A 26,988-nucleotide genomic window follows, 5' to 3' on the forward strand; every position below is an offset into this window, starting at 1 on the left:
AGTGGCTAGAAGCTGGAAAATTAATGGATGTCCATCAATTGGAGAATGGTTGAGTAAATTGTGGTATATGAACGTTATGGAATATTATTGTTCTGTAAGGAATGACCAGCAGGGTGAATACAGAGAGGACTGACGAGATTTACATGAACTGATGCTAAGTGAAATGAGCAGAACCAGGAGATCATTATATAGCTCAACAACGATACTGTTTGAGGATGTATTCTGATGGAAGTAGATCTCTTCAATAAAAAGATTTAACTCAGTTTCAATTGATCAAGGATGGACAGAAGCAGCTACACCCAAAGAAAGAACACTGGGAAATGAATATAAACTGCTTGCATTTTTGTTTTTCTTCCCGGGTTATTTATACCTTCTGAATCCAATTCTCCCTATGCAACAAGAGAACTGTTCGGTTCTGCACACATATATTGTATCTAGGATATACTGTAACCTATTTAACATATAAAGGACTGCTTGCCATCTAGGGGATCAGGTAGAGGGAGGAAGGGGGAAAATCAGAACGAAGTGAGTGCAAGGGATAATGTTGTAAAAAATTATCCTGGTATGGGTTCTGTCAATAAAAAGTTAAAATAAAAAGACTATATTCAAGTTCCACTTTCTGAAAGAGGCCTTTCCTAGTGTTTCTCTTTCCTCCCCTGGTTGTTAATATTTTCCCCTCCTCTGTTATTTGTTTGGTCTTTTAATTTTATAGTCTTTTAATATATTGGTATATGTACATGTTGATTCATTAAAATGAGTTCTTTGAAAATAGGGACAGTTTCACTTTCTTTGTCTTTATATTTGAAATTCCTAGCACAATGTCTGTCATATAGTAGAGACTTAATATGTGATTATTTGATGATTTCATATATATACATTTATGTTTAAACATGTATGTATGTATATATTCATACATTTAGGGTGTGTGTATATATATATATATTCCATTAATCTAATTCATTCATGAGTCATAACCTATAACATCTTAGTGATAATCATGAGTTCATATTTACCTGCTTTTAATTGAAGTCTCTCTTTGTTTGTAGTGGCTAGAAGCCAGAAAATGAATGGTATTAAACTATCCAAAAAATTGACATGAGGTTATGAATTCAGTTTTTGCGTATTTTCCTGATTATCTCTTGTGCATTATTCAGCATCCCCTCTGCTCTTCTCCTTATGTCACAACTGCTGCTCTCTATGGTATCAGGGTTAGTTGTTTTAAGTGGGCAGTCCTACATGTCACCTTCAATTTTCAGTTTAATACTCTCTCAGTCAAATCAAGCAAATAGGTTTTTCCCTCACCCTGGTTAAATGAATTCCTTTTAACTTACTTGTAAAAGGAGAATACATAGAAGATAAAACTAACCATCATTGACAGAGGAATGAAAAAAAGAAGAAAAGATTCATTCCATTTATCATACTATTTTTGTTCTCTATTTACTCATTTTTCATTTGATATTGAGATACCTTTAAATGTACTCTTAGAATATCACTTTTCTCTCCTAATATTATTTCTCTGGAAGAGTGAATAGTGAATCAAACACAGTATAAGAGAGAAATGCTACTTACTATGGACTTGAAAGTTTATGAACAGAGTCCTATTCCCAGTCAAATGGGAAATGAAGCAGTTGACATTGGATGCATTGAAGCTATTCCGTGTACAAATGCTTTTCACAGTCACTGTCCTGTTATGATGAGTTTCCTTCACAGTGAAACAGACTCCTTCTGGGTCCCAGGAGATCTGGGCAGCCGGCTTCCCAGCTGCAGCCTTGCATACAACGGTCCCATTTTCTTCCTCAGACAGGTTTATTACAGGAGGAGGCACTACAGAAGAGGAAGAGAGATTTAGAGAGACCTGGTGGTTTTGAGCAAGTTACCTGTTTTCCAGTCCTGGACCTGGCTGCCCATAAGACCTTGCTGAAGTTGAACCTTACCTAACACACTGAGGTTATAGCAAGATTGAAAATTCCCATCAGGTGTTACAAGATCACATTGATAATATCCCTCATGATGAATAGTCACTGGCTCTATCTGAAGGCTGAAGTTCTTCTCAGGTTCAGATTCCCAGGTTATTCTAGTACCAGAGCAGTTTGTTTCATTGGTGGTATTCTTGTCTTTTCTGTAAGCTATGATACAGGAAGCTTTGTCTCTGGAGAATTTGGTCCATGTGGCCATTACAAATTCCTTTGATGAGTAATGTAAGCAGGAGAGAACAACGCAGGTGTTCATCTGTACAGACACTTTGGTAGCTGGACATAAAAAGAAGAGAATAGTGAAGGCTTTTCTGAAGCAGATCTCCCCCCAAAATCCCACATGAGGCAGCACTTGCTCCTGATCTCACTCCCAGCAGTGTGAACTTACACATTCATGATGTGAACACTTAAAAAAAAATCATAAAGTGAATTGAGGAAGAGGGAGGAGTTGGAACCCCAGCAAATGATTTTTATCCCCAGCACAGTTGAAAAATCAGGCAATGAGGTATTAAGGCATTAAAGGAAGCACAAAGACATGTCCAGGTATTATTGATCTTCCTCTAAAGTAGTTCACCCTGACAAAATTAGAAGGGCAGCTGGTCTTAGCTAGATGATTATCCATGGCTAGGGGAGAGAAAGGTGGGAGGTATGGAGGAAGGAAGGAATTGGAAGAAATTCCCTCTTCTCAATCCAACTTTTCAAGCCATGGAGTCTTGCATCAGAGCTAATTGCCCAAGGAGAGACACTAAATCTAGTAAACACAGGTATGGAGAAGGGCAGGAAGCACCTTCAAGGAAAAGTAGCCTGGATAGCTGAGAACTGAAAGTGATGAAGAGGAATAGACTCAGTAATACAAGCTCAGTGCCCATCCTCCAACAGACACCATGCCCAGAAGAGCAGCCACATATGGACTCCTTGAGAAGACAAAGGGAATTGCTGCGTTGCCTGTGTGTGCTCTCCCTGCCATAACTACTGAGGAAAAAAAAAAAAAAAAAACATTACCATTAGTGTGACATTTTGGGGACATCTGCGCAGCTGACATGTTTGCTGATGGAACTTGAGCCTCTGCTTCTGTGCTTTTATATTCTGAAAGGGAGGAAATACACATTGATACATCTTCATTGAATCTGAAACATTTTTATTTTCATAATCTCCAGACTATTTTTAGAATGGGGCTGCCAATGAGGTGATGGAAATAAAATAAATAGCCCTAAGAAATGTAATGCCAGAGAAACTGAGGCAAGATAGAGATTAGAGTGTTTTTAATATTTTATTTGGATTTCTGAAAGGGAGAGATTTTCTGGAAACCAAAGGATCCATTTTGGTCCCAGGGCTGATGTCTTAAAGCATTCAGCATCAGCATTGAAAAAGAGATTCCAGTGAATTATATATGGCTCCAAAAGTCTGGAAGAGAAAAAGGTGGAGTCAGAACCCTGGTAAATGTGGGGACTTCCATGAACATCAATCTGGTTCTGACAGGATTGGGGGTGAGGACCATAAATTCTGATAAACTGGGAGTGAAGGGGGTAGTCCATTAGAGATAGAAAGTCTGGAACTTAGAGATGGAGAATGCCAATTAGGTATCTGAGATAGGACATCTGGAGTTTTATCTTTTGGAATGCCAGAGTGGCCAGATCTCCACAGTCCCAATTATCTCAGTCCTAATGAACAGGAAAGGTGGGGGGATTGCAACCAGGGGGATTGAGGCAGAACAATTCAAGGAACTGAAGCAGAACAATTTAGGGAAACTGAGGCAAGACAATTTAGGGAAAGTGAGGCAGTACAGTAAAAGGAAACTGTGGCACAACAAAAACATCTCAAAGTCCACAAAATGTGTCAATTGTCTTTTTACTCTTGGTCTAGTATTCTATTCATTGTGCCACCTAGCTGTCCCCAATTGATGAAGATATAACCTGATATTTCTCTCTTTTCAGGGACTTGAAACAAGCCTAGCAGACATGAGACTAATGATTCTGACTGACAAATATAAATACTTCATAATAATTTCTCTGACTGTAGAAGACATCTCTCAAAGCACAATTTCACAAAATCATAGAATAGTACAGCTGAATAGATATAAAATACATAGAATACTACCTGAAAGAACCCTCAGAAATCAACTAATTAAACCCATTCATTTTATTCAGTTTTCTGTTTGTTGACTTATTTAGGTTTCTCTAAAGTAAATTCTCAGAAGTAAATTCCTTCAGGGCAAGGACAAACTTTCAGTTTATCTTCCTATCTCCAATGCCTAAAATGGTGCTTTACATAGGATAGATGAATATTAAATTCTTGATGACTGCTTCATTACACATGTAAAATATATTTTGATTAGACAAATACTACTTTTTTCCTAGGAGACTCAGTATAAGATTTGTTGTTCAGTGATTTCATTAGTGTCTGATTCTTTATGACCCTAGTTAGGATGCTCTTGGCAAAGATACTAAAGTATCTTTTTCTCCCCAGCACAGTTGGGGAGTTTCCTTCTCCAGCTCATTTTACAGATGAGGAAATTAAAGCAAAGAAGGTTAAGTGTCTTGCTCAGGATCATACTGCTAGAAAATGTCTGAGGCAAGATTTGAACTCTGTTCTTCCTAATTCCAGGACTAGCACTCTTATATACCGTGCCACCTAGCTGCTCCATGGCCCTGATATAAAAACATTAATTTTGATGAATATTTTATATTATATTTATATTATACATATATGCTACAATTTTTTCAGTTATTCCCTTATCATTAGATACATGGATTATTTCTCTCTTTTTCTTTTTTTTTTTTTTGCTATTATGAACATTGCTGTTAATTTTTTTTTTGTAAAAATAGATCTCTTTATTTCTTGTCAATAAAACAGGATATTAGGATATAGTCCTAGTAGTAGCATCACTAGAATAAAAGTTATGAGCAATTTTGTAGTTAGTTCTTTTTTGTATAGTGCCATAATCTTTTCCAAAAGAATTGAATCAGTAGTACTAGTGCTTGTAGTGCTTCTGATAGTGCAGTGATGTATAATCAGAAAGCTATTGAACAAAGTTATCTCAGTGCTTATGCTCTAAATGAATACTACATAATAAAATAAAATTCATAACCACACAAAATATACTCACCTAATAATCCACACAAGAAAAATCAAATGGAAAAATGCCTATTGTCCAGACTGTGATAGACAGTGAATGGACAGCTTATTGTGCAGATGAGCCCAAATTTGAAGAAAATGAGTTAAGTTGCATTTGTCTATTGTGAGAGCAAAAAACGAGAAAGTTGGTAATCATTTATTGTAGAATGTTTAATCAAATTCTGGTATATGAAAGTGATGGAATACTATTGTGAAACAATATTATAACACTAATCATTTGTGAAAGCAGCTACTCTGATCAATATGACTTACAATAATTCCGAAGAAAATCTGATTTAAAATGCTGTCTACCTCCAGAGAGAGGACTGTTAATTCTAAATGATATCAAAATATATTTTATCACCTTCTTTTTTCTTTTTTCCCCTACAAAATGGCTAAAGTAGAAATATATTTTTATGACTTCAAATGTATAATGGTTATCTTATTTCTTGTCCTTTTAATACATGGGAGAGAGGGTGGAGAGAGGGAGAAAATTTGGAAGTGAAAATATTTTGTTTAATCCTTTATTTGAAACAAATTTAATTGACTCAAATGGAAATTGAATTGAAATAGATATGGCTGCATTTTGTTCTAAAGTCAATATTTTGTTTTTGTTTTTATTTTTGTTTGTTTGTTTTAATAATCAACAAACAAAAGACACTTAAGGATCTTAATTCCCTATTCCTTTCAAGTGCTTATATGAAGAGTGGGTCTTCTGCAGCAAATTATCTAGAAAAGTTTGTCTGTACCTTTCTTGTATTTTTCCAAGGACACCCTTAATTATGAACAAACCTGAAGATTTTATGAAAGTAGGCAAATGGATCAACCAACCAAGCATGTATCCAGTTCTGTACCAGGTGCTAGGGATATAGATATAAAAATGATATTGTCCTTGCCCTCAGGAAACACATATTCAACTACATAAAAACATTCACAGACGAAAACAGGAAAATATAAATAAAGATGATATTTATTGTTGTCATTCCATTTTTCATTCGTGTCTTAACTCTTCATGATTCCATTTGGGGTTTTCTTGGCAAAGATCCTAGAGTGGCTTTGCCATTTCCTTCTTCAGCTCATTTTACAAATTAGGAAACTGAGGTGATTTGCCCAGTATCGCATGTCTGTAAGTGTTGAAGGCCAGATTTTAACTCAGGAAGATAGGTCTTTTTGACTCCAGGCCTAGTCCTCTATCCCCTTCATTATCTAGTTGACCCCATATAAATGATAGACAAAATTACACACACACACACACACACACACACACACACACACATACACACATGCATTTTGATAATCAGAGGCCTTTAAAATAAAGTATTTGAGCCAACCCTTGAGGTTTCCAAGAAGTGAAGGTGAGGAGACATAATTATAGGCAGCAATCAACAATTGGTGATTTCTTCTTAGTAATTTTTGGGAATATTACATCTGATATTTTTCATTCTTTTGGAATTAAGAATTTAAGAAATCTTGAAAATCAATCTCTGTATAATTCTAAAATTGTATTACCTTCAGCACACAGTTATTTAGTCAAATTGAACTGTTTTTCTCAATATATTCTTAAGTGGTATTCTTTATTTATATGATGCTTCCATTATAATCACTGATGAGGCTAATTGTTACAGAAATGCTTAATTGATTTCTTTCTGAAGTTAAGAATTATATTTATCAAATCTTTTTTAACATATGTATCTCACCACTATTAAACTCTAAATTTATGTTGGAGGAGTGTCCCAAAGGATGGCTGCTTCCATTAATTCTGGGGTTGATTCTGTGGATCTGCACTCCTAACAAGATAGGAAGTGTTGGGGTGGGGGGAGGAGAAGGGGACAGGGAGGAAGGGAGTATAATAGTTATTACCTTACACAACTGTGAAGAAATTTTATATCTCTTTCTTTGCTCCTTTAAATATTATATAAACATTTTTTCTTTGTGCTTCACTTAAAATCATAGAGCATAGTTAGAGCTGAAAGAGACTTTTGAAATAATATAGTCTAACTTTCTATTTTGCAGATGCAGGAAGTGTCCCAGAAAGATTAAATGAGTTGTCCTAAATCATATAATTTTAATTTTTAGAACTGGAACAAGAAACTATATCTCACAACTCTGGTTCAGTTTTCTTTCCACTCTAATTTGTGAGTTCCTTTTAGCTTAAGTTTAACTAATTTTTTAGCCATGCAATCATTGAGGCTGTTATGGTTTGGGAAAAGCACTGACTTTGGGACCAGAGAATTGAGTTTGATTCCAGTTCCATTACTTATTGTGTGGTTTGGGGCAAATTATGCAAAATTTCAAGACTTTAATTCCTTTAGTGTAAAATGAGGGGATCAAACAGAATGAGCTTCTAATCCTTTCAAATTCTAAACATATGATCCATTTTGTCTATCAGTTTAACATAAATATATTTTATGTTAATATGTTATATATTATTATAGATATCAATAGTATATTACATATCTCTTTTTATATTATGTTATAGACATAATTGCTGTATTATATATCAATATTATGTCATTAATATATTAATATGTCTTTAATTCTCTAGAATTTTCTTCTAATGGTTGCTTTGAAAATTACTTAAAAATCCCTGCAGTTAAAAATCCATACCAGAAATATTAGCCCTTTGCAATTATGATGTTCAAAAACAAAACCACAACACCAAAAACTATAGTTTCTCAAAAACATTTATAGTTTCTTCATCTAGGACAAAGTCATAAGAAGTATAATCACTTTCTTATTTTAGTACTATTGAAACCTTTTACTCACTTTGAACACTAAAATTTTCCTTTCCAAAATTTTCATTACCATATACCTAGATGAGAGCATACCACCCACATTATAGACCTTGGACAGGCATGACTCTGCAAAACCTGACAATGCAAAGACTTCCATAATTGGGGTGCTTCACATCATGGAAAATGGTTATCAGAAATAGCACATCTCTTCCTTATGAGTCACTCGTTAATCTGTGTAAATACAATAAAGTTCCAGAAAACCCCACTTTCAGTATTTTCTCAAAACCAACCACTGATCCAGTAACTGGTACTCATTGAAATTGCAGCATGGATTATTCTGAGTTATTATCATGTGACTAGAGTTTTATTACTTAGGGTTTTTTTTCCCTTCTATTTGCTAGGAAGAGTAGGTGGAAGCTAGACCAATCTCAGAAGATTTCTACCTCTGACAATTACCCTTACTGCTTTTTGATCCAGATATAGGTAATTTTGGAGAAGGCTTTATAAGGAAGAACTAAGCACCTAGGTTATTATGAATTAAGATGAGAATTTTCACACACACACACACACACACACACACACACACACACACACACACATGCATTTTGACAATCAGAGGCCTTTAAAATAAAGCACTTGAGCCAACCCTTGAGGTTTCCAAGAAGTGAAGGTGAGGAGACATAATTATAGGCAGCAATCAACAATTGGTGATTTCTTCTTAGTAATTTTTGGGAATATTACATCTGATATTTTTCATTCTTTTGGAATTAAGAATTTAAGAAATCTTGAAAATCAATCTCTGTATAATTCTAAAATTGTCCCCAAATTTTGGACAAGAAAAGCAAAGGTTTAAACTCAAAATTTGAGGTCTTAACTTGCTTTCTTTTCCGTTTTTAAATAATTATTATAACAATGTTCTGACTTCTTCCTGTATTTTTATGAAGAAAGTGAGAAATAACATTTTTTTCCTTTTAAAACTCTCCTCTGGCACAGGTCTTTTTAGGTGTCCATATAAGTCACTAAACTTCATTAGATTTTGTTTGTCTAAATATGTCTGGACATGATTACTTTACCATATCTTTATCAATTTTTAAAAGGTAACTTGAAATTTTTAAATATAAAGAATTTAAGACAGACTTCCAACTCCATTCTGCTTGTCTGAGACCCTTCCTTCTGCTCTCTTTTGTGCATTTTTAAAAATGTTTCAATGATGTTCTCTATCCCAACCCCACTACTATTCTCCTTAGCCTTCAGTCATTAGTCAAACATTCAATTCAATTAACCATATTCATTTCAATCAAACTGAGTTATCCTACTCCTTATTGTGAGTAGGATAAAATTCATTATTTCCAATTTGCTAATTATAAAAAATAAAATTACATTGCTCTGGTATAATCTAAATATACCTCCTCTTTTGGTTCAACTATCATGAAATTAACTACTATTGCTTTCCTGTCATCTACATCATTTAGAGGAAGTTAAAACCTCAGGCCAAGTCCTAGGAAGATTTTTTAAAAATCATCTTAAGTTCTTTGTCCTGGATATTGGTCACTGATTCCAATCATACATGATACTTCATTAAACTGTTCCAGACAGAGAAATTAGATTTACTTTTGCATGCACTCATCCCCTTTTATAAAATAATACAAATCAACATAACTTTCTGCTTATGATCTATGGAATATACAAATTTTAAAAGAAACGTAAGCCTCATAAGTGCCAATTTTGCATGTTGTTGTGTCAGACTCTTTGGGAGCCCATCTGAGCGTCTTTTTTTTCTGTCATATATACTTGAGTGGTTTGGCATTTCCTTCTTTAGCTCATTTTACAGATGAAGAAACTGAGGCAAACAGAATTAAGTGACTTGTCCAGTGTCATCCAGCTAATAAGTATCAGAGGTCAGATTTCAACTCAGATCTTTCTGACTCCATCCCTGGCTCTCTATGCACTAGGCCTAACAATTTTGTATAATCTGTCATTAATATAAGGATTGATTTTTTTCCCTAACATTGGCTTGCTAATTTTCTCCAGCTTGTGATCTCCCCAAGTCCATTTTTACTGCTACTGTTTGGTTAGCTTAATCACAAGTGTTAAATTATCTAATTCAAAGCTTTCTGAATAAATTATCATTCATTCTGAATAATAATCATCATTATCAATAAATTATTATTTATTGTGGGTAACAATTTTACCATTAGCTACATTTCTAATAAGGTCTCAATTTGAATATCTATTCTTAAGGCTCCTCAGCAGAGTGGTCCTATACCTCAGAACCAGCGATTCAGTAGAAAAACCTTTGACTTAAATGTTGAAGACCTGGTGCAATTCTGTTTGCTGTTTGCTAGTTACCTTTGTTACCTTAGATAAATAACAACTCTTCTGGCTCTCAGTTTTCAGTTTTTCTTGTTTACAAAGTAAGATGATTAAACTAAATAATTTCTAAGGTCTTCTCTGTCTCTAAACCTTTGAACCTATTGCTTTCCCTTTCTAGAAATTCTGGATTGCCTTTTCAAAAAATTGCTTTTATTGCTGCATCATGTCATATGGGAGAATGGATAAACAAGTTTTCCCTACTCCCAACTGGAGTCTCTCTTATAACAAAGAAAAAGAAGTGAGAAAAATAATACTCAACAATGAATCAGTCTGAAGTGTATACAGCACTCAGCTCTGATAGTCCCCTTCCTTTCTGATGAAAGAAGGAAGATAGTCTTAATTTTCTATTCTCTGGAACCATTAGTGATTTTTTTTTTTAATTTAAAAAGGTAATTAGCAAACAGCAAACAGAATTGCACCAGTTTCCTTTGAAAACTCTTTCCTTTATATTATTGTAGTCATTTTAGGAACTTTAAGGTCTGCTTAATTTACAACAATTCATATAAATCTTCCCATCTTTAAATTTCTCATATTTGTCATTTCTTATAGCTCAATAATATTCTAATATATTCCTAGACCATAGTTTTTCCAGATATCCCCTGAGTGATGGACAACTACTTTATTTCTGGTTGATTTCGATTTTAAAAACCAGAATAACATAATAGTATTATGTTTCCAAAATGTTTTTATTCTTCCACTCAGAATTTCTCTCTTCACTTGCAGAGATAAGAAAACTTGGAGCAAGGCCTTTATCTTTTATATTCACAATTTAAAAGATCAATTTAAAATGCCTTAAATATTGAAGTGGATTTCTTTACATCTGCCATCTTTTTATTGTCTAAAACAATTGGTAATAATTCAGCTATTATCCATTTTTCTTATATCCTTGGCAAAGAGGAATAATGTTCATGATTAGCATCTTAATTTGAATTCCTAAGGAGTAATTCCTTGTAACTTTGTTACAAAAATTTGATGCTAAGTATGATACCGAGGAATAGATGCCTTCTAACTATGTGGCTTTGGGCAAAATGCATAACCTCTTTTTGTTTTCAATTATCTCATTCATAAAATAGAAAAAAACAATATTTTATCTGTCTGAAGGCAAAGGACTTAACCTGTTGATTTTTAGAGGTCTCTTTTAGTATCAAGAATTTTACAATTCTACTATGGAATTTGGCCAGTAAATAAATATTACATAAGCTATCACTTTTAATGATCCGCATTGTGAAGTTTATTATCTGATGACAAAGATAATATATTGGATTTATGCAATAGCATAAACTTAAATTCTGGGCCTTTAAGTTCCCTTTCAGTGATCAGTCCCCAGAAATGCCCTCATCATTCACCCTGGAGTGATTTCTTCTTTCATGGGACTACTAGGAGAAATGGCTATATCTATGGATATAACCTTTTTAGATTTCTGTTGTCTGCTACCATTAATGGTTTCTTATTTACTCAGAGGCCAGCTTCCTTTGAAAGCTCTTTTCTTTTACATATTGTAGTCATATAAGGAACTGCATCTATATATAAGTTTACAAACTAGATCAAGATGTTTCACCTGCTTTCTGGGAGTTGGCCATATTAACACAGAAAAATCAAACACAGCATTTGCCTACCCATCACAGCAGAACATGGGCCTTCACACTGATGGGATCAAGAATCTACAGAAATATCTAACCATTACTTTGTCCATGTTCTGGCTGCCACAAAAAAAATTTGAATTAAACATAATCTTTCCTCTTCAAGTTAAATATGTAACTGCTTTTTTTTAACTCAAAAACAATCTAAAAACATCAAATGAATTCCAAAAGATTCAAATAAATTATGACAATTTCCATATTATAAATACCTAAAGATCAGGAACTGTCTTTTGCTTCTTTTTGTATCCCCAACACTTCGCACAGTATGAGGCACATAGTAGGTGCTTACTAAATGCTTATTGATTGATTTTTGTCTTCATGAAAAACAAATATCTGAATGGGTAAGTACAATTTTTCAATTTTCATCAAGACATTTTAAAAGTGGTGAGCCAGGATTACAGATAATTGTTTTTTTTTCCTCATTGATCTTTCCAATTACTATTCCTCTTTTTTTTTGTTTTTTTGTTTTCAGTCATTTCAATCATCTCCAACTTTTTATGACACCATTTGGGGTTTTCTTGGCAAAGACACTATAGTGTTTTGCCATGTCCTTCTCCAGTTTATTTTATAAGGAAACTGAGGCAAAGTTTCATGTAAGTGTCTGAGGCCAAATTTGAACTCAGTAAGATGAATCTTCCAAACTCCAGGCTTGGACTCTATTCACTGAGTCATCTAACAATTATTCCTTTTTTTCTTTTCTCAGATAAATCACCATTAGACAACAGCTGCTTCTTTTAAATAAAAATTCCACAGTTAGTCATTTTCAATGAATAATTAGAAATATTTGAAATATAGTAATAAAGCACTATGGATTAAATGATAAGTGAAAGAAAAGAAGGTCTGGAGACATTCTCTTAGTTCTACTCATCAGACATGAAATTGAATTTACACAATTCAATTAATCTATGAACTATATATAGTGTGCTCATTTTTTAAATGAAAAAAAATGCTTACCAACTTGCATATATACAATGAGGATTGTTATGAATGTGACATATAATACCTTCCAAAGCATTATATAAAGACTAAAATGACATAAAATCATACAGCACACTTTTTCTAAATTCTCTAAGCTCTGAGATCTTATCTCCAATTACTAGTAAATTTTGGTTGAGATCTTAATCAATGAAGCAAAATCCAGGAAATTCAAACTCTACATTAAAGCAAACTTTCTTTTGTAACAATGTACCAATGACATTTTCTGGACATTCTCACAATTTTTCAGTGCAAACATGTACTCTGACTCAAGTGCAGTGGCTAGGGAAGCTGTAATCTAAATTTCCTGGCACTTGAGTGTTTGAAATATCAATCTTAAAATTGCCTCAAAAGTCTAATGAAAAATGTGGACAAACCATTTTCCAGAAAAGCATAATCTATCCATAACCATATGATAAACATGTTCTAAGTCAATAATAAAAAGAAATGCAAATTTAAACAATACTAAGGTTTTACTGAATCCCCTTCAAAGTTGTTAAAAAAAAAAAAGACTAAAAAAGTGAAAACTATTAATGCTGTAGGTGCAATAAGAAAGACAAATATATGCTATTGGTAGAACTGTGAATTGGTCCAACTGATTAGGATAATAATATGACGTTACTCAAGAAAAATGATCCAGCAACTTAGGCTCATATTTCTTTGTGTGTAGCCAATGGAAAAGAAAGAAAGGAAGGAAAAGAGAGAGAGAGAGAGGAAAGAGGGAAGGAGGGAGGAAGGGAGAAAAGAAAGGAAAGAAACAAAGAAAGAAAAAGAAAGAAAAAGAAAGAAGATGAGACAGAAAGACAGACAGAAAGAAAGAAAAAGAAAAGAAGGAAGGAAAAAAAGAAGGAAGGAAGAAAAGAAGAAAGAAAGAATGAAAGAAAGAAAGAAAGAAAGAAAGAAAGAAAGAAAGAAAGAAAGAAAGAAAGAAAGAAAGAAAGAAAGAAAGAGGAAGGAAGGAAGGAGAGAAAAAGAAAAATTGGATGTCTGTCAATTGGATAATGCCTTAAAAAATCTATAGTATAGGAATTAAATAACAAGTGTCATTACATGTAATAGAAAAGTGAATGTAATTTTAAAAACTCATACAGTAGGAAATGGTGAATATGATAAAATTAAAGGGTAGGTATACATGAAAATTGGTAAGCATTATTTTTCATTTTAAAATAAGATCACTATAGTACATAGATTAATTGAATTGTGTAAATTCAATTTCATGTATGATGAGCAGAACTAAGAAAAGAGAATGTCTCCAAAGAAACATGTGGAATTAATTCAGTATAATCTAAAGGGAACCAGAAGAATAGCGTACACAATGACTATGCAAAATAAATGTAAAGATAACTAAAAGAAGCTGACTTCTAAGTAATTGAAAATAACAACAATGATACCAGTGAAAAAATAATCACAATTACACACACACACACACACACACACACACACACACACACATCCTTTCATCCTCTGAGAAGACAGACATAGAATTATCAATGTTAATCAACAGAATTTTATTAATTAAATAACTGTGCCTACTATGAGCCATGCACTGCTAAGAGCAGGGGATACAAAGAAAGACAAAATTTAGTCTTGCCTTCAGGGAGCTCATAGTGTAATGGGGAGAGAACCTGAAAAAAACTACATATAAACATATAGGATATGTTGAAAATAATCAACAGAGGGAAGAAACTAGAATAAAGTAGGATTGGGAAAGGGTTCCAATAGAAGATAGAATTTTAGCTGGGTTTTGAAGGAAACTAAAAAGCCAACAGGAACTTGATAAGGAAGAAAAGCATTCCATTCATGAGGGTTAGCCAATGAAAATGCCAGGAGTTAGATGTAGTACCTTGTTTAAGGAATAGCAAGGAAGTCAATATTGTTGAATTACTTGAGAATGCAAGAAGGAGATATATGGTGTAAGAAGATTAGAAAATTGGGGGAGGAAGTTATAAAGGGTTTTGATTGTCAAATAGACAGTTTTATGTTTGATTATGGAGATGACAGGAAGCCAATGGAACTTCTTGAGAAGACTGACATGATCTGCTTTAAAAAGATCACTTTGACAGCTTTGTGGAGAGTAGACTAGAGTAATAGGAAACTTGTGACAAAAAGATCAATTGGCTAGCAATTGCAATAGTGCAAAAGTGAGGTGCCATGATCCTACATCCAAATAATGGCGGTTAATGACAGAGAAGAAAAGGGGGGGGGGGGGTTTGTGAGAAACGCTACAAAAATAAATTCAACAGATAATAGATTGGATATGGGAGGTAATTGTTGCCCTGGACAATAATAGAGAAATTTGAAAAAGTGGAAGGTTTGGAGGAAAAGGTAATGAGTTTAATTTGAATATGTTAAATTTAAGATGTCTACAGGAAATCCAGTTGGAGATATCCAATAGGCAGTTAGAGATACAAAAATGAAGCTCTGCAGAGAGGCCTGGAAAAATATATTTGAGAATCATCAGCAAAGAGATGATCATTGAATTCATAAGCACTAATGAGATTACCAAGTGAAATAGAATAGATGAAGAGAAAAGAGATCAGAATAGAATTATGAAGGAAAATGTTGTATACAGTGTCAGATATAGTCACTGCAGATATAATCACATCTATTGTTTTTGCTTAACAATATTCTTTGTTATAAGGAAAGAAACAATTTTGGCATGAGGAGATGGGATGTAGGACAGGACATTTCCATATCTAGAAAAGACTGTGGCATAAAAACAAAAGATAACAATAAGATTGATTCCAAACAAATAAGATAAATTAAGGAAAACTTTCACTGAATATTTTGAATTTCTTCTTAACATTTATATTCTCTAAATCTCTAAACTTGAGGAAGTAGGGAAAAACTTCTTGGTACCATTTTTAGACTCTAAGATGAGTTACAAAGAACTAATATAGGGATGCCTTTTTTAGAGCTCATAAAAGTAATTAAATGATTGACTTATATGCTTTTATTTAAGTGCAAAGAAGTAAATTAAACATGTAAAAACAGTATGAAAGTCTATCTGGACACTACTGGTATTTAATAAGGGATTCTTAGATTATCCATGAAGTTGATCCATGAACTGTCAGAATTGTATTAGTATTTATTATATAGTCCATGGTTTCTTCAATATGACTCAAGCTTAGGTTCAAGATACATTGTGAAATCTATATTCATTTTTAAAAAACACAGCACATGAGTCACGTTTCCCTTTTAGGAAAGCAAACGGGTCAAGTTAATTGGTGAACAAAATCACAAAGCAAATAACAAGGAAACATACACACACACACACACACAAGTGCGATACTTTCCCACAGACTACTATCATGCTATTTGTAAAAGAGGGGACTCATAGTCTGGACAATTAATATTCCCAGGGTTGCAGTTCAGTTGGAATACTTCTCTAATACTGAGACTCTTTGCTCTTTGGCTGAGCTTCTAATTCAGATCTATTTTAACTGTTTAGCTGATGGCTGCTACTTCTTCACTGAATTATAGCTGTTAGGTAATCTCTTTCTCACAGGAAAGTACCTATAACTCTTGTATAATATCCCATAGAATCAAATCTAATTTTTTTTTTAAGTCACACTGATAGTCACATCGAGCTAGCAGAGATGTACTCCTTTAGGTCAAATCTGTCTTTTTGACTGTCTGTTTCCAGACCCAGTGATACTTGGGTTTTGTTGAATAAATCTCTTTCAATTCCCCTTCAAGAACTAGCACTTACATTATACAAGATTATTTTGGAACTTTATTCAGCAATCCTCCAAGGTCAGAGCTGATGTGGTGACTTTGGTTCTCCATCTCTTCCCTCCTTCCTCCCATCTCCTTTTTTGAATCCAGCCCTGAGAATAGTTCCTGGTATGTAATAAGCATGGTATGTTATCCTGCTGATAAGCTGCTGTAATCTCTTTGCTAATATTTTCTTTAAAATTTTTGCATCAATATTCATTAGGAGATTGGTCTGCTATTTTCTTTCAATGTTTTGGCTTTTCCTGGTTTAGGTATCAGTACCATATTTGTGTCATAGAAGGAATTTGGCAGGAATCCTTCTTTACCTGTTTTTTCAAATTGTTCTTTAATTGTTTGGTAGAATTCATTTGTGAATCCATTTGACCCTGGAAATTTTTCTTAAGTAGCTCATTAATAGATTGTTCAATTTTTTTTTTAAAAGGGAACTAGTTAAATGATTTATTTCTTCTTCTGTTAATATGGGCAAAAAATAAATCCATTCGTAATAATTCTGCTGAGCTACTTATGGCAAACAAATGTTTGTGGGAAGGTGACTGACCAGTGGTGGTCTTTTTCCTTGCTGAAGCTATCCATAGTTTGCGAAAATAGAAAGAGATTCTCTCTAATGCTTGCGGTTTATAATTATTTTTTTTTGCAGAGAGGCAATGTACTGTGGCAGGAAGAACAATGGATAAAAATCAGAAGAACTAAATTTCGCTTTACTCCTAAACCTCATATTCAAGATTTTCTTGAATTTTTTTTTCAAATAACCTGAGACAAGTTACTTAACAATTTGAGACCTTTTTCCTCACCATTTAAAAAAGTGGACTGAGCTAAATGATCTCTGAGGTCCTGCCAATTTAAAAATTCTATGAATCTGATTGCATATATATATAACTTATACCAATTGCTTACTGTTCTAGGTAGGGAAAAGATGAGAGAAGAAGATAGAATATCTGGAACTCAAAAATTAAAAAAAAAAGAATGCTAATAATTATCATTGCATTTAATTGGGAAAAAAGAAAAAATAATCAAATAAAAAAACTCTGAATACCTAGGTAAAAGAAATTTTGATTTCTTAGGTATACAAGCAGAGAATGGACAAACATCTTAGAATATTATATACTGTAATATTATTTTAGACGGGATTTCCAGGTGGGAAGTTAAACATTTAATCCTATTCTAAGTCTATAACTTTAAGGAAGTAAAGGAGAGGCTGCTAGGTAGCACAGTGGATAAAGTGCCAGCCCTGAAGTCAGGAAGACCTGAGTTCAAATCTGATCTCAGACACTTACCATGTCATAGCTGTGTGACCCTGGGCAAGTCACTTAACCCCAATTGTCTCAATAAAACAAAACAAAACAAAATGTAAAGAGTCAGATAATGAGGATAAAAGGTAAGTCACATCCCACTGATCCACTAAATATTCTCATCTAAATTCTCAAATTTGGTTCAAAATATGGTTGGCTTAGGTCAGTCATTTAACCACTGCTTTTGCCACTAACCCTCTCTCCCCTAAGGATTTTAAATTTTACTTTTTTATTTTGATCCATGAGAGATGCATTTTATGCTACAGTAAACTTTTAAGTTACCTTACAAGAAAAATTAAATAAATAATTAAATATTAAATAAATTAAGCAAATAAGCTTTTATTTTCAGAGATTACAGAAAAGTTTTTTTTTTTTTCAAATTAAGGAAACATTAAAACTAAACCTTCTCATCGAAACATCTTGTGGCCAAACCTTCATTTACTGAATGTGTTAGTTCTAAGTGCTTACTTCCAAAAAGGAAGGAAGCTTAACTACAAAGTATACAGTTTTCTATTTTAAGTTATACTTAACAGTTATTTCTCAATAGAAATTTTCCAAACGGGGTAGAAAGGATTATGCCTAAGAAAAGAGAAAGTTTAGGATAAGTTTAAGAAATTACAAAGTAATTCAAAAGAGATATAAGAGCTATTTCATCTAAAATAAAGGCTGTTGACTGTGACACTGTAATAATTTTATCTTTATTCTTTTAGTCCATCCTATTAATTCAAGTTTGTTAAAACATTAGTTGGTCAGGAGAGAGCCACAATGGTGGAAAGTTAAACAAGCCATTAGAAATAGGCAAACATCAACTTTTTTTATAGGTTGTTTAGGATGTTTAGGTTATAAACTCAGAAATATGTTACTAATTATTCAAATATTATATATTTGTGGAAGATAGATAGGTATACCTTAATTTTATTTGGTGAAACGTACCAAAGTAAAACTTGAAAAGTTTTCCCCTGAAATCCTTAATGTTTATATATAGTGGATCTAGACTATTCTCTTTGTATGTTGTGATGAATGAATTAAAGAAATATGACTTTAAAAATAAAAATGAAAGAATAATATCTTGGATAGCAAAGCACTATTTATTTATGTTACAGTTTAACTAACATCCTGAATTTCATGCTCCTCACCAAGAAAGTAACATTAAGGAAATATAATTTTAAAAAATAATAATGAAAGAGTAGAAAACAAAAAACAGAGAACTAGAAGTGTGGAGTGATTGCAGTTTACAAGAGTAGAGATAAATGCCCCCAAATAAATGACAGGTCCTTTAAAAAAGAAAATGTAACTAGGATCTGTACTTGAATCCGAACCCAGATCCTGGTAAAATGTAAGAAATGTCTCAAAGGATTCATGCTTGGGCAGTATGGGAACCTAAAGTATTAATGACTTCAATAAATGAGGTCTGGTGACTAATCTTTGGAAAGTAAAGGTTAAAAAAAAAGTAAGGCTGAATGAAATAACATGATGTATCATTTGTGTATATCTATTTCTTAATCAATATCAAAAAACAACAATGTTGCTTTCTTGGGGCTGGGTATGAAATTCACTATTACTATAAATTGTACTACAAATAAATTACACCTGGGTAGCCAAAATATTATAGTGTTGTTCTTGTTCAGTTTTTTTAATGACCCCATTTGGGGTTTTCTTGGCAAAGATATTAGAATGGTTAGTCTTTTCCTTCTCCAGCTCATTTTACAGATAAGAAAACTGAGGCAAACAAGGTTAAGTGACAGGTCAGGCACTCTATCCACATAGCTGCCCCTATACATAATTTCTATTATACTGTCTTTTTTCCTTCTGACTTTCTAAGCATTGATTCTTTGAGTCTCCTTCACTGTGAGTATTCCCTCATTACCCCCATTACACCTATTTGTTTCAACTACTCTAATAATTGCAATTACTGCTTTCCTCTTTGGGGATTATTCACCAATCCCCAGGCCTGATTTGTGCTCTTATTTGTGCTATGAGTTTGTATTCACTATTATCGATAAGGCACGTTATACCATTCTACCATTACAATTCCGATATTTCCCAAATGAAACTCTTTATTTTGCCCACCACATAGGCTCTCTTTTCCAACTACCTGAATTTTCTTCATGCTATCAATCATTCCAGTGTCCCAAGACTGACCTTCTAGCTCTTTCATCTGTAGTCAATCTTTATTTTATTCTTCCAAATTTCAATCTCTCTTCTCCATTCCCAATGCTGCCATGGTTATAACAAGAGTAACAGTAAAAATACTTTCCTGGTCTCTGGGACTGCAATCTTTAGCTCATGTAGCTCAGCATCTGGCTCCATAGCATCAAAGTCTATAGTAGCCAGACCTGCTTTTCTCTGCCTGACTCATTCCTTGTTCTTTTTATCCTTTTAATTTACCTTTAATGTATACGTAGACAAGTTATTGATTATTAGTAGTTCTCAACAAAACAAGTGACAAAAATCTTATCCTAACTTACTGTTCTTTAACAAGACAAAAACCAAAAGAATTAACAAATAATAAGTTTTTGTTTCATGTCCCTTTCTTGGCTTATTTGAAATAAATCTAATTTTGATCTCGTTTTCCTTTTTTTCTTTTTTCTCTTTAGTGACAATTAATGTGTGCACAATTCTAATTCTACTGATTTCACTATCATGTAGATCACTTCATATTTTCTTGTGTATTCATCATTATATGTTATACATCATTATTAAATATTGTCATAAATTATATTTCATGTTATTGTGATTACTTTTTTATGGAGTCACAGCATTCTATTAATATACAAAACTTTATCCATTTTCCATATTATATCTAAAGCAGCTATCAATATTTTTGTATAGATTGATCTTTCTTTTCCCTTTTTAAAGTAATTTTGGAAAAAAGTCCTAGAAATAGAATAATTGCATCAACAGGCATAATTTGTTTTGTGACCCTTGTTGCAAACTGAGATGTGGCTCTCTAAAATGTTTATGCCTAGCTATAGTTACACTAACAATGTATTAGAATGCCCTTTTCCCAGAGATACATTAATAGCAACTTAAAGTCTGAGAGAGATTAAATAACCTGCTCCAGATCACAAAATCATTATGTCTCAAATCTATCCTGACTTTGAAGCCCACTATCCATTATACTATACTACCTCCCAAAATCTTCCCTTTCTTTTTATAATCAAGTCCATTAGTTTTGTTTCCAACGATATTTTTTCCTACTCATTTGATTAATAAAAGTGTCATTTCTCTGCATAGTTGAGGCAAATATTTTATTCTCTTACTTTAATTTGTGCTATCATATTTAAAATAAGATTTGGAATGCTGGTTCTGGCAAAGTTAATGGCGGTGTATAGTTTTCAAACTCCACTTTTTTTTCTAACTGTCTTTTTAAAAGCTAAAGCCAGGAGCCCAACTCAAGTGAGTGATCAGCTTGACTTTAATCATCCTTAAAGTGGAATCAATTAACCACGGAGTATCAAAATGAATCTTGATAAGGAGCTATTGGAGGGATGGGTGGAAATAATGCACATTTGTTGTCACATGATTCAAGTTTGAACCCTTCATCTTCCATTTTATAACACATATGAGGGTGTCAGATAAAATGTTTTTTAAGATCCCTCCCAACTTTAGCTATTTGAGACTGTGATTAACGTCAGAACAAAGACCTGAACCTGATCAATTTTATTAACAAGAAGTTAAAATTCTCTCAGGGAAATATTACAGAAAGGATAGTCTTTGCTACCCTTTATATCAATATAGATTATTTAAATAACAATTCATAGTACATATCCTATTAATTGCAGATAATTGTAGTGTAGTGGGTAAAAAGCACTGGGAAGGCTTGAAATCAATGTCTCTCTGTAAAATAAGCTAGAAAAGGAAATGGCTAACTACTCCAGTATCTTTGTCAACAAAATCTCCCAAAAAAGCTTCACAAAGAGTAGGACACAACTGAAAAATCACTGAACAAATCATTTCAAGCCTTTTTTTTTCTTTTATGTATTTTCTTAATCAGCTAGCATAGAGATAGTAGTGCAATTAGTATCATACGGGTGCCTAGGGAATTTTCTAATTTTTTAACATATCCTAATAATAATAATAATAATGATAGTAATTTACATTTACATAGGACTTTGAAGTTTTTAACATTTTCCATATATTTATCTTACCTGAGCCTTTCCCACTCTCCCTTCACTTTGTTGATTATCTCCTATGTATCAGCTTATTGAGGTTAAAAACTATCTTTTACTTTTTTAGAATCCTCAGTGGCACAATATACTGCTTAACAAACGTTTGTTGATTGACTGACAATAACTTTGTAAATAACAGGAGCTGTCAATCTAGCTCATCCTATCCATACCTCCACTTCCATTTATACAATCCTTTTAACAGAGGAGTTTTTCATCTCTTATGTCACTGATTCAATTCTGGTGAAGCATGTGGACTCTTTCTCAGAATAATGATTTTAAATACAACAAATAAACCAACAAACAAATAAATAAATAAATTTTGTTATATTACAAAATAAATCAATTTATATTGAGATAAGCATGTAATTTTTTTTCTATCCAAATTCAAAGGCCCTAGGGATTTCAGGTTAAGAATTTCACAATCTTCAAGAATTACTATAACCAAAATATTCATTAGCTCACAGTCAGTCGAGAGGTATTATCTATACAAATTGATCCTCAATTTGGTCTTCAGACCTTTAAAGGATAAACCATTGTCAGATTCATTCTCCTAAGTCCACCAGTTTTTACATGTCAAGCTTGCCCTGTAATTAGCATACTCTTCAAAAAGCGAGGTCACTTCTCTATCTCAGGCTGAGAAGAATAACAGGACTTTAGTGACACAGCGAATATCCTTGCATTTCACCCTCTTTTCTTGCTATTTGACTGACCTCTAGTGGAAGATGAAAATTAAGACAAAAAGACAGGAAAAAATAAATAAATAAATAAAAGGGTCTGCTAGGATTACCCATACTCTAGATAAGCCCTTCTCAAAATTACTGATTTATAAATGGCAATAATGAATTTAATTGAAATATGGAACTATAGTCTTAACACTAAGGAGAAATTAGCGAAAATAATTTATGATTAACACCTTCAAGGCTATGTTCACAAACTTAGATGTTTAAAACTAGATAAATTAAAATGTTAAAAATATGGGAAATATAATAAACTACTTAGGTCTATTTTCTTTCAAGACACTCTGTTGAAAACTCAATTCTATTGCTTGCTACAATGCTTGCAATAACAAAATTTCTCCCACTAACCCTGGTTATAAGCAACTAACATGATCTGTATCGAAGTCATTGGCTCAAAGGCAATGATAGTTCAGTACTGGTGATAGTATTCTTGAAACAATCTAATTTCACAATAATTTGTTTATTTCAATATTTCATTTGCTCATTCTTACAAAACTCTAATATAATACCAAATGGTCTCCATTATCAGGAATATTGGTCTCAGGGACTTTAAAAAAACCCCACTTATTCCAATAAATGTGCATTAACCGGACAGTCCCAGAATTATCTTGAGCACTAAACTGCAACCCAAATTCTCCTACAATCCACACTTTTTTCTAAAATTTATGTCAAGTTTCTTGAAGGTCTATTATCTTATAACATATATCAGAATCTATCATATTAAGTAACTGTATATGTTTTTATTTAGTATTAATAATAATTAGAGAAACATGGCATAGGCAACAGAAAGCTGACTTCAAAGCCAAGAAGATGTAGGTTGGAATCCTATTTTTTGACACCTGCTGGCTTTGTAAGCCTAGATAAGCCACTTTTCTTCTCAATGCTCTAAACCCCAGTTTGTTAAACTATGGTTCCCATCCCACATGGGTTTTCAAAACTAAATGTGAGGGTGGCAAAATTATAATTTATAGTTTGATTTGCTCGATTTGTACACCTATATACCTGGAGTCATGTAAAATTTTCTCAAGCAAAAAAAGGGTTCAGAATGGAAAAGTAAACCCTACTCTAGGCAACTCTATAAAACTATTAAGTTGAGGAGAAGGTGCTGACCTATATAGGTAGAGGGAGTTTCCTTATCCTGGAGTTCCCTATATTAATGGAATCACAGGTTTAGTTCCTTTCCCTAAAAATAATGCAATATATGGCATTTATATCATGTTATAAGGTTTGTAAAGGTCTTATTAGTTTTCTTTAATAGCTCTAAAATAAGAATCAAATCAGCACTTTCTGTGCTGTATGTCTTTCTGTGTGTCAGGCACTATGCAAAGTATTGTGGTTATAAATTTTTTTTTTTTTAAAAAAAGGCAAAAGATAGACCTTGTTCTCAAGGAATCCACAGTCTAATGGGAGAAACAATATCCAAACAACTATGTACAGATAATCTATAGACCAGATACATTGGAAATAATGAATAGAGGGAAAACACTTCTATTTATAGGTAGGATTTTAGCTGGGACTTGAAGAAAGTTCAGTAAACCAAGAGACAGAGATGAGGAGGCAAAGCATTCCAGACAGGAGAGATAACTAGGGGGGGGAAATGTATAGAATAGGGAAATAAAGTATCTTGTTCAAGCAAAGATAAGGAGCCCAGAGTATAGATAGGAAGGAACATGTTAGACGACAAAAGGTACATTTTATTGACATTTCTCTGTTAGTATCTCTGTGTTTTAGTATTATTTAGTATTTCTATTATTTAGAATCCAGAAAACATTTTGTTGACTATAGAGGCATTGGAATTATAGATTAAGGTTTGTAAATTTTTCTAAACCATGGCGGATTTTTTTTTTTACCTTAATGTGAAATTTATTGGGGGGAAATGATGAGACAATCTCTTATTTGCAATGTTTTTATTTTCCTTACTCAGTGTTGCTTCTACAACTTGTTGGTCATAGAACACTGGGCAAAGCATCTAATCTCTCTGAGTCTCGGTTCCTTATCTATAAAATAAGGATAATAATACTTGCAGTTCTTCACAGGAAAGTTATGACAAAAGCATTTCATAAACCTGAAAGTGCTTTAGAAAACATTTTTAAATGTGATTTTCTTTTTAAAAAAATATTTTCCTATGAATGTTATCATCAAAAATATTTCAATTAAGAAAAAGAGGATTATACATAAAATCTCAAGCTTCTCTGATGTACAATTTGGATTTTAAGGCGTATATTATATTTAACAGAGGGGTAACAAATAATCCTATTTGCATCTTCTTTTTACTTGTTTCTACATATTTTTATTGATGCTTTCTCCCTTCCTTTTTTTTCATCTCTAACACTACTCACAATAACTCATCCTTATTCCCCCAAAACCTGAGTTTTTCATTGAATGATTATTAATGAAACTTAACAAAGCATTCTGTCAGAGGCATCAAGTCACAGAAATAACTTGAAAAGTTATGCAGTCTGATATCAAAATAAGTTTAAATTGCTGAATTATTTCAACTTTAAGGATTGTTACGTGTTACTATGAATATTGCTATTCTTTGTTTAAAAAAAAAACACTTAAAAGTCAGAGTATAAAGTAAAGGAAACCCCTCTGTTCAAAATGCTTACTAAGACAGTTATTCAAGCATATTGTTAACATCAACTATTTTGTATTTTTACCGTCAAGTTTTTAAATTATCCCCGACACAAAGGGATGTCTCAAGAGAGTAGAGAAGACTTCAGACTTAACACTTGGGGAAATGCATTTTAATCATATTTGATTATTAAATGTAATTCTCTTGTACCCACTTCTTTCTACTCAAAGTGAAACCTCAAAATCACCTCCTACAGTAACTCCTACCAACCCTTTACAGTGAAACCAGGACTCCTGAAGAGTAACTTCTTGCCCCTCAGAACTCCCACAGAAACCCACAGGTTGAAGAGTATCTCCTCCAACCCACAATTCTCAATGATGAATACACATCTCCACCACAGATAAGATGCCATAGTTGTTCAATTATATGAAACAGCCGTATAGTCTGTGCATGTAAAACAGTCATTTGTTTCCAACTCCTATTAAAACAGGAGGCAAAAGTTGTTCAGACTATTTTAGAAAAAAATGAAAAGGCTTAAAGAAAGCAGGAAAGGAACCCCTATCTGCATACGTATGCATGTGTTTGTATATATATGTATATATACATTTTTTTAAAAAGTGGCACAGTACTCAAATGAATTTTACTTTAACAGTCCATAAGTTTAGTTTAGCAGTCCTTAAGATCAAGACTTACTAATTATTCTCTAAATATCCTTTCAAAAACAGTTTAGACTTACCAACTACTAGGAAGCTAATCAGAAGGGTCAGCAGCATCAAATCAAAAGACTTCCAAAAGGAGTTCATTTCCATATTTTTCCCTTTCACTCTGTACTCTCTCGCCAGTCAGCTAGCAACAGAATTGTAGACATGGTGAGTCTGTCTAACATGACCCCCTTTTCTCCTTGCTGGTAGCTCCCAGCCCATGAGTTCTACACTCTTTCTCCAACCAGCCTCTTCCTTCAGCAATATGTGTTTCTGACTGATTAGTAACTTGAGGCGAGTTGTTCTCTTAAGACTTGACACAGCAACAGATTTCCTGTAAGAAATGCTGAGACGAAAAAAACCAAGGAAGCTGATTGACAAGGTTATCTGCATGTTCATTGGTTCTCCACTAGGTTCTGTTGTGAACAGATTAACTTTTCAGTAGGGTACTCAAATGAAGTCAAACCGAATTTCTCTGACTTAGGTTTGACAGTAAAACAGGATATTTATTTATACCTGACAGTTGTCATTAGATTATCCCCAGTAGGGTAACTATTAGAAGTTTTTTAAAGTCTGAAAAGTTCCATGATTTTAATGACAAAGTTCAAATAAAGAGTTTTTTTTTTCCTGATAACTCCTTTTCCCATGCAAAATAAATAAATTCCTCAGTGAGGATTTTCATCTGTAACTAAAAACATTGTTGTCATTCCCTATCCATACATTAGTTATTTTTTAAATTTTAAAATGGCAATGACAAGGAGAAATCTCATTTTAGTTCTTCATAAACATCCCAACTTGTCATGGTACCATCTTTCTGATAAATTCAGTAGAGGCAGTACATTTAAATTCTGCCCACTGAAAGATTATATCATATATAGAAAGGTAAATAATGAACTTCTATTATATTGGAAATCTTTGACCTCCCCCCCCATAAAGAACTCTCCACTAAGGCAAAGAAAAAAATTA

At 33.1% G+C, this 26,988-nt stretch overlaps 1 protein-coding gene across 1 annotated transcript in view; it reads right to left on the reverse strand.

Moving 5' to 3' along the window:
* LOC127554065 (cell surface glycoprotein CD200 receptor 1-like) overlaps positions 1-26,307 on the reverse strand; it is a 36,825-nt gene extending 10,518 nt beyond the window's left edge. The window contains exons 1-4 of the mRNA XM_051985295.1: positions 26,058-26,307; positions 2,976-3,059; positions 1,935-2,249; positions 1,570-1,824 (exon numbers count right to left, since the gene is read on the reverse strand). Coding sequence (XP_051841255.1) covers positions 1,570-1,824; positions 1,935-2,249; positions 2,976-3,059; positions 26,058-26,130 — 727 coding nt within the window. The 5' untranslated portion in view covers positions 26,131-26,307. The remainder of the gene's footprint in view (positions 1-1,569; positions 1,825-1,934; positions 2,250-2,975; positions 3,060-26,057) is intronic.
* Between the last annotated feature and the right edge of the window lie 681 nt (positions 26,308-26,988).

The sequence above is a fragment of the Antechinus flavipes genome, chromosome 3 (genome assembly GCF_016432865.1).
Source record: "Antechinus flavipes isolate AdamAnt ecotype Samford, QLD, Australia chromosome 3, AdamAnt_v2, whole genome shotgun sequence".
NCBI classification, from domain to species: Eukaryota; Metazoa; Chordata; class Mammalia; order Dasyuromorphia; family Dasyuridae; genus Antechinus; species Antechinus flavipes.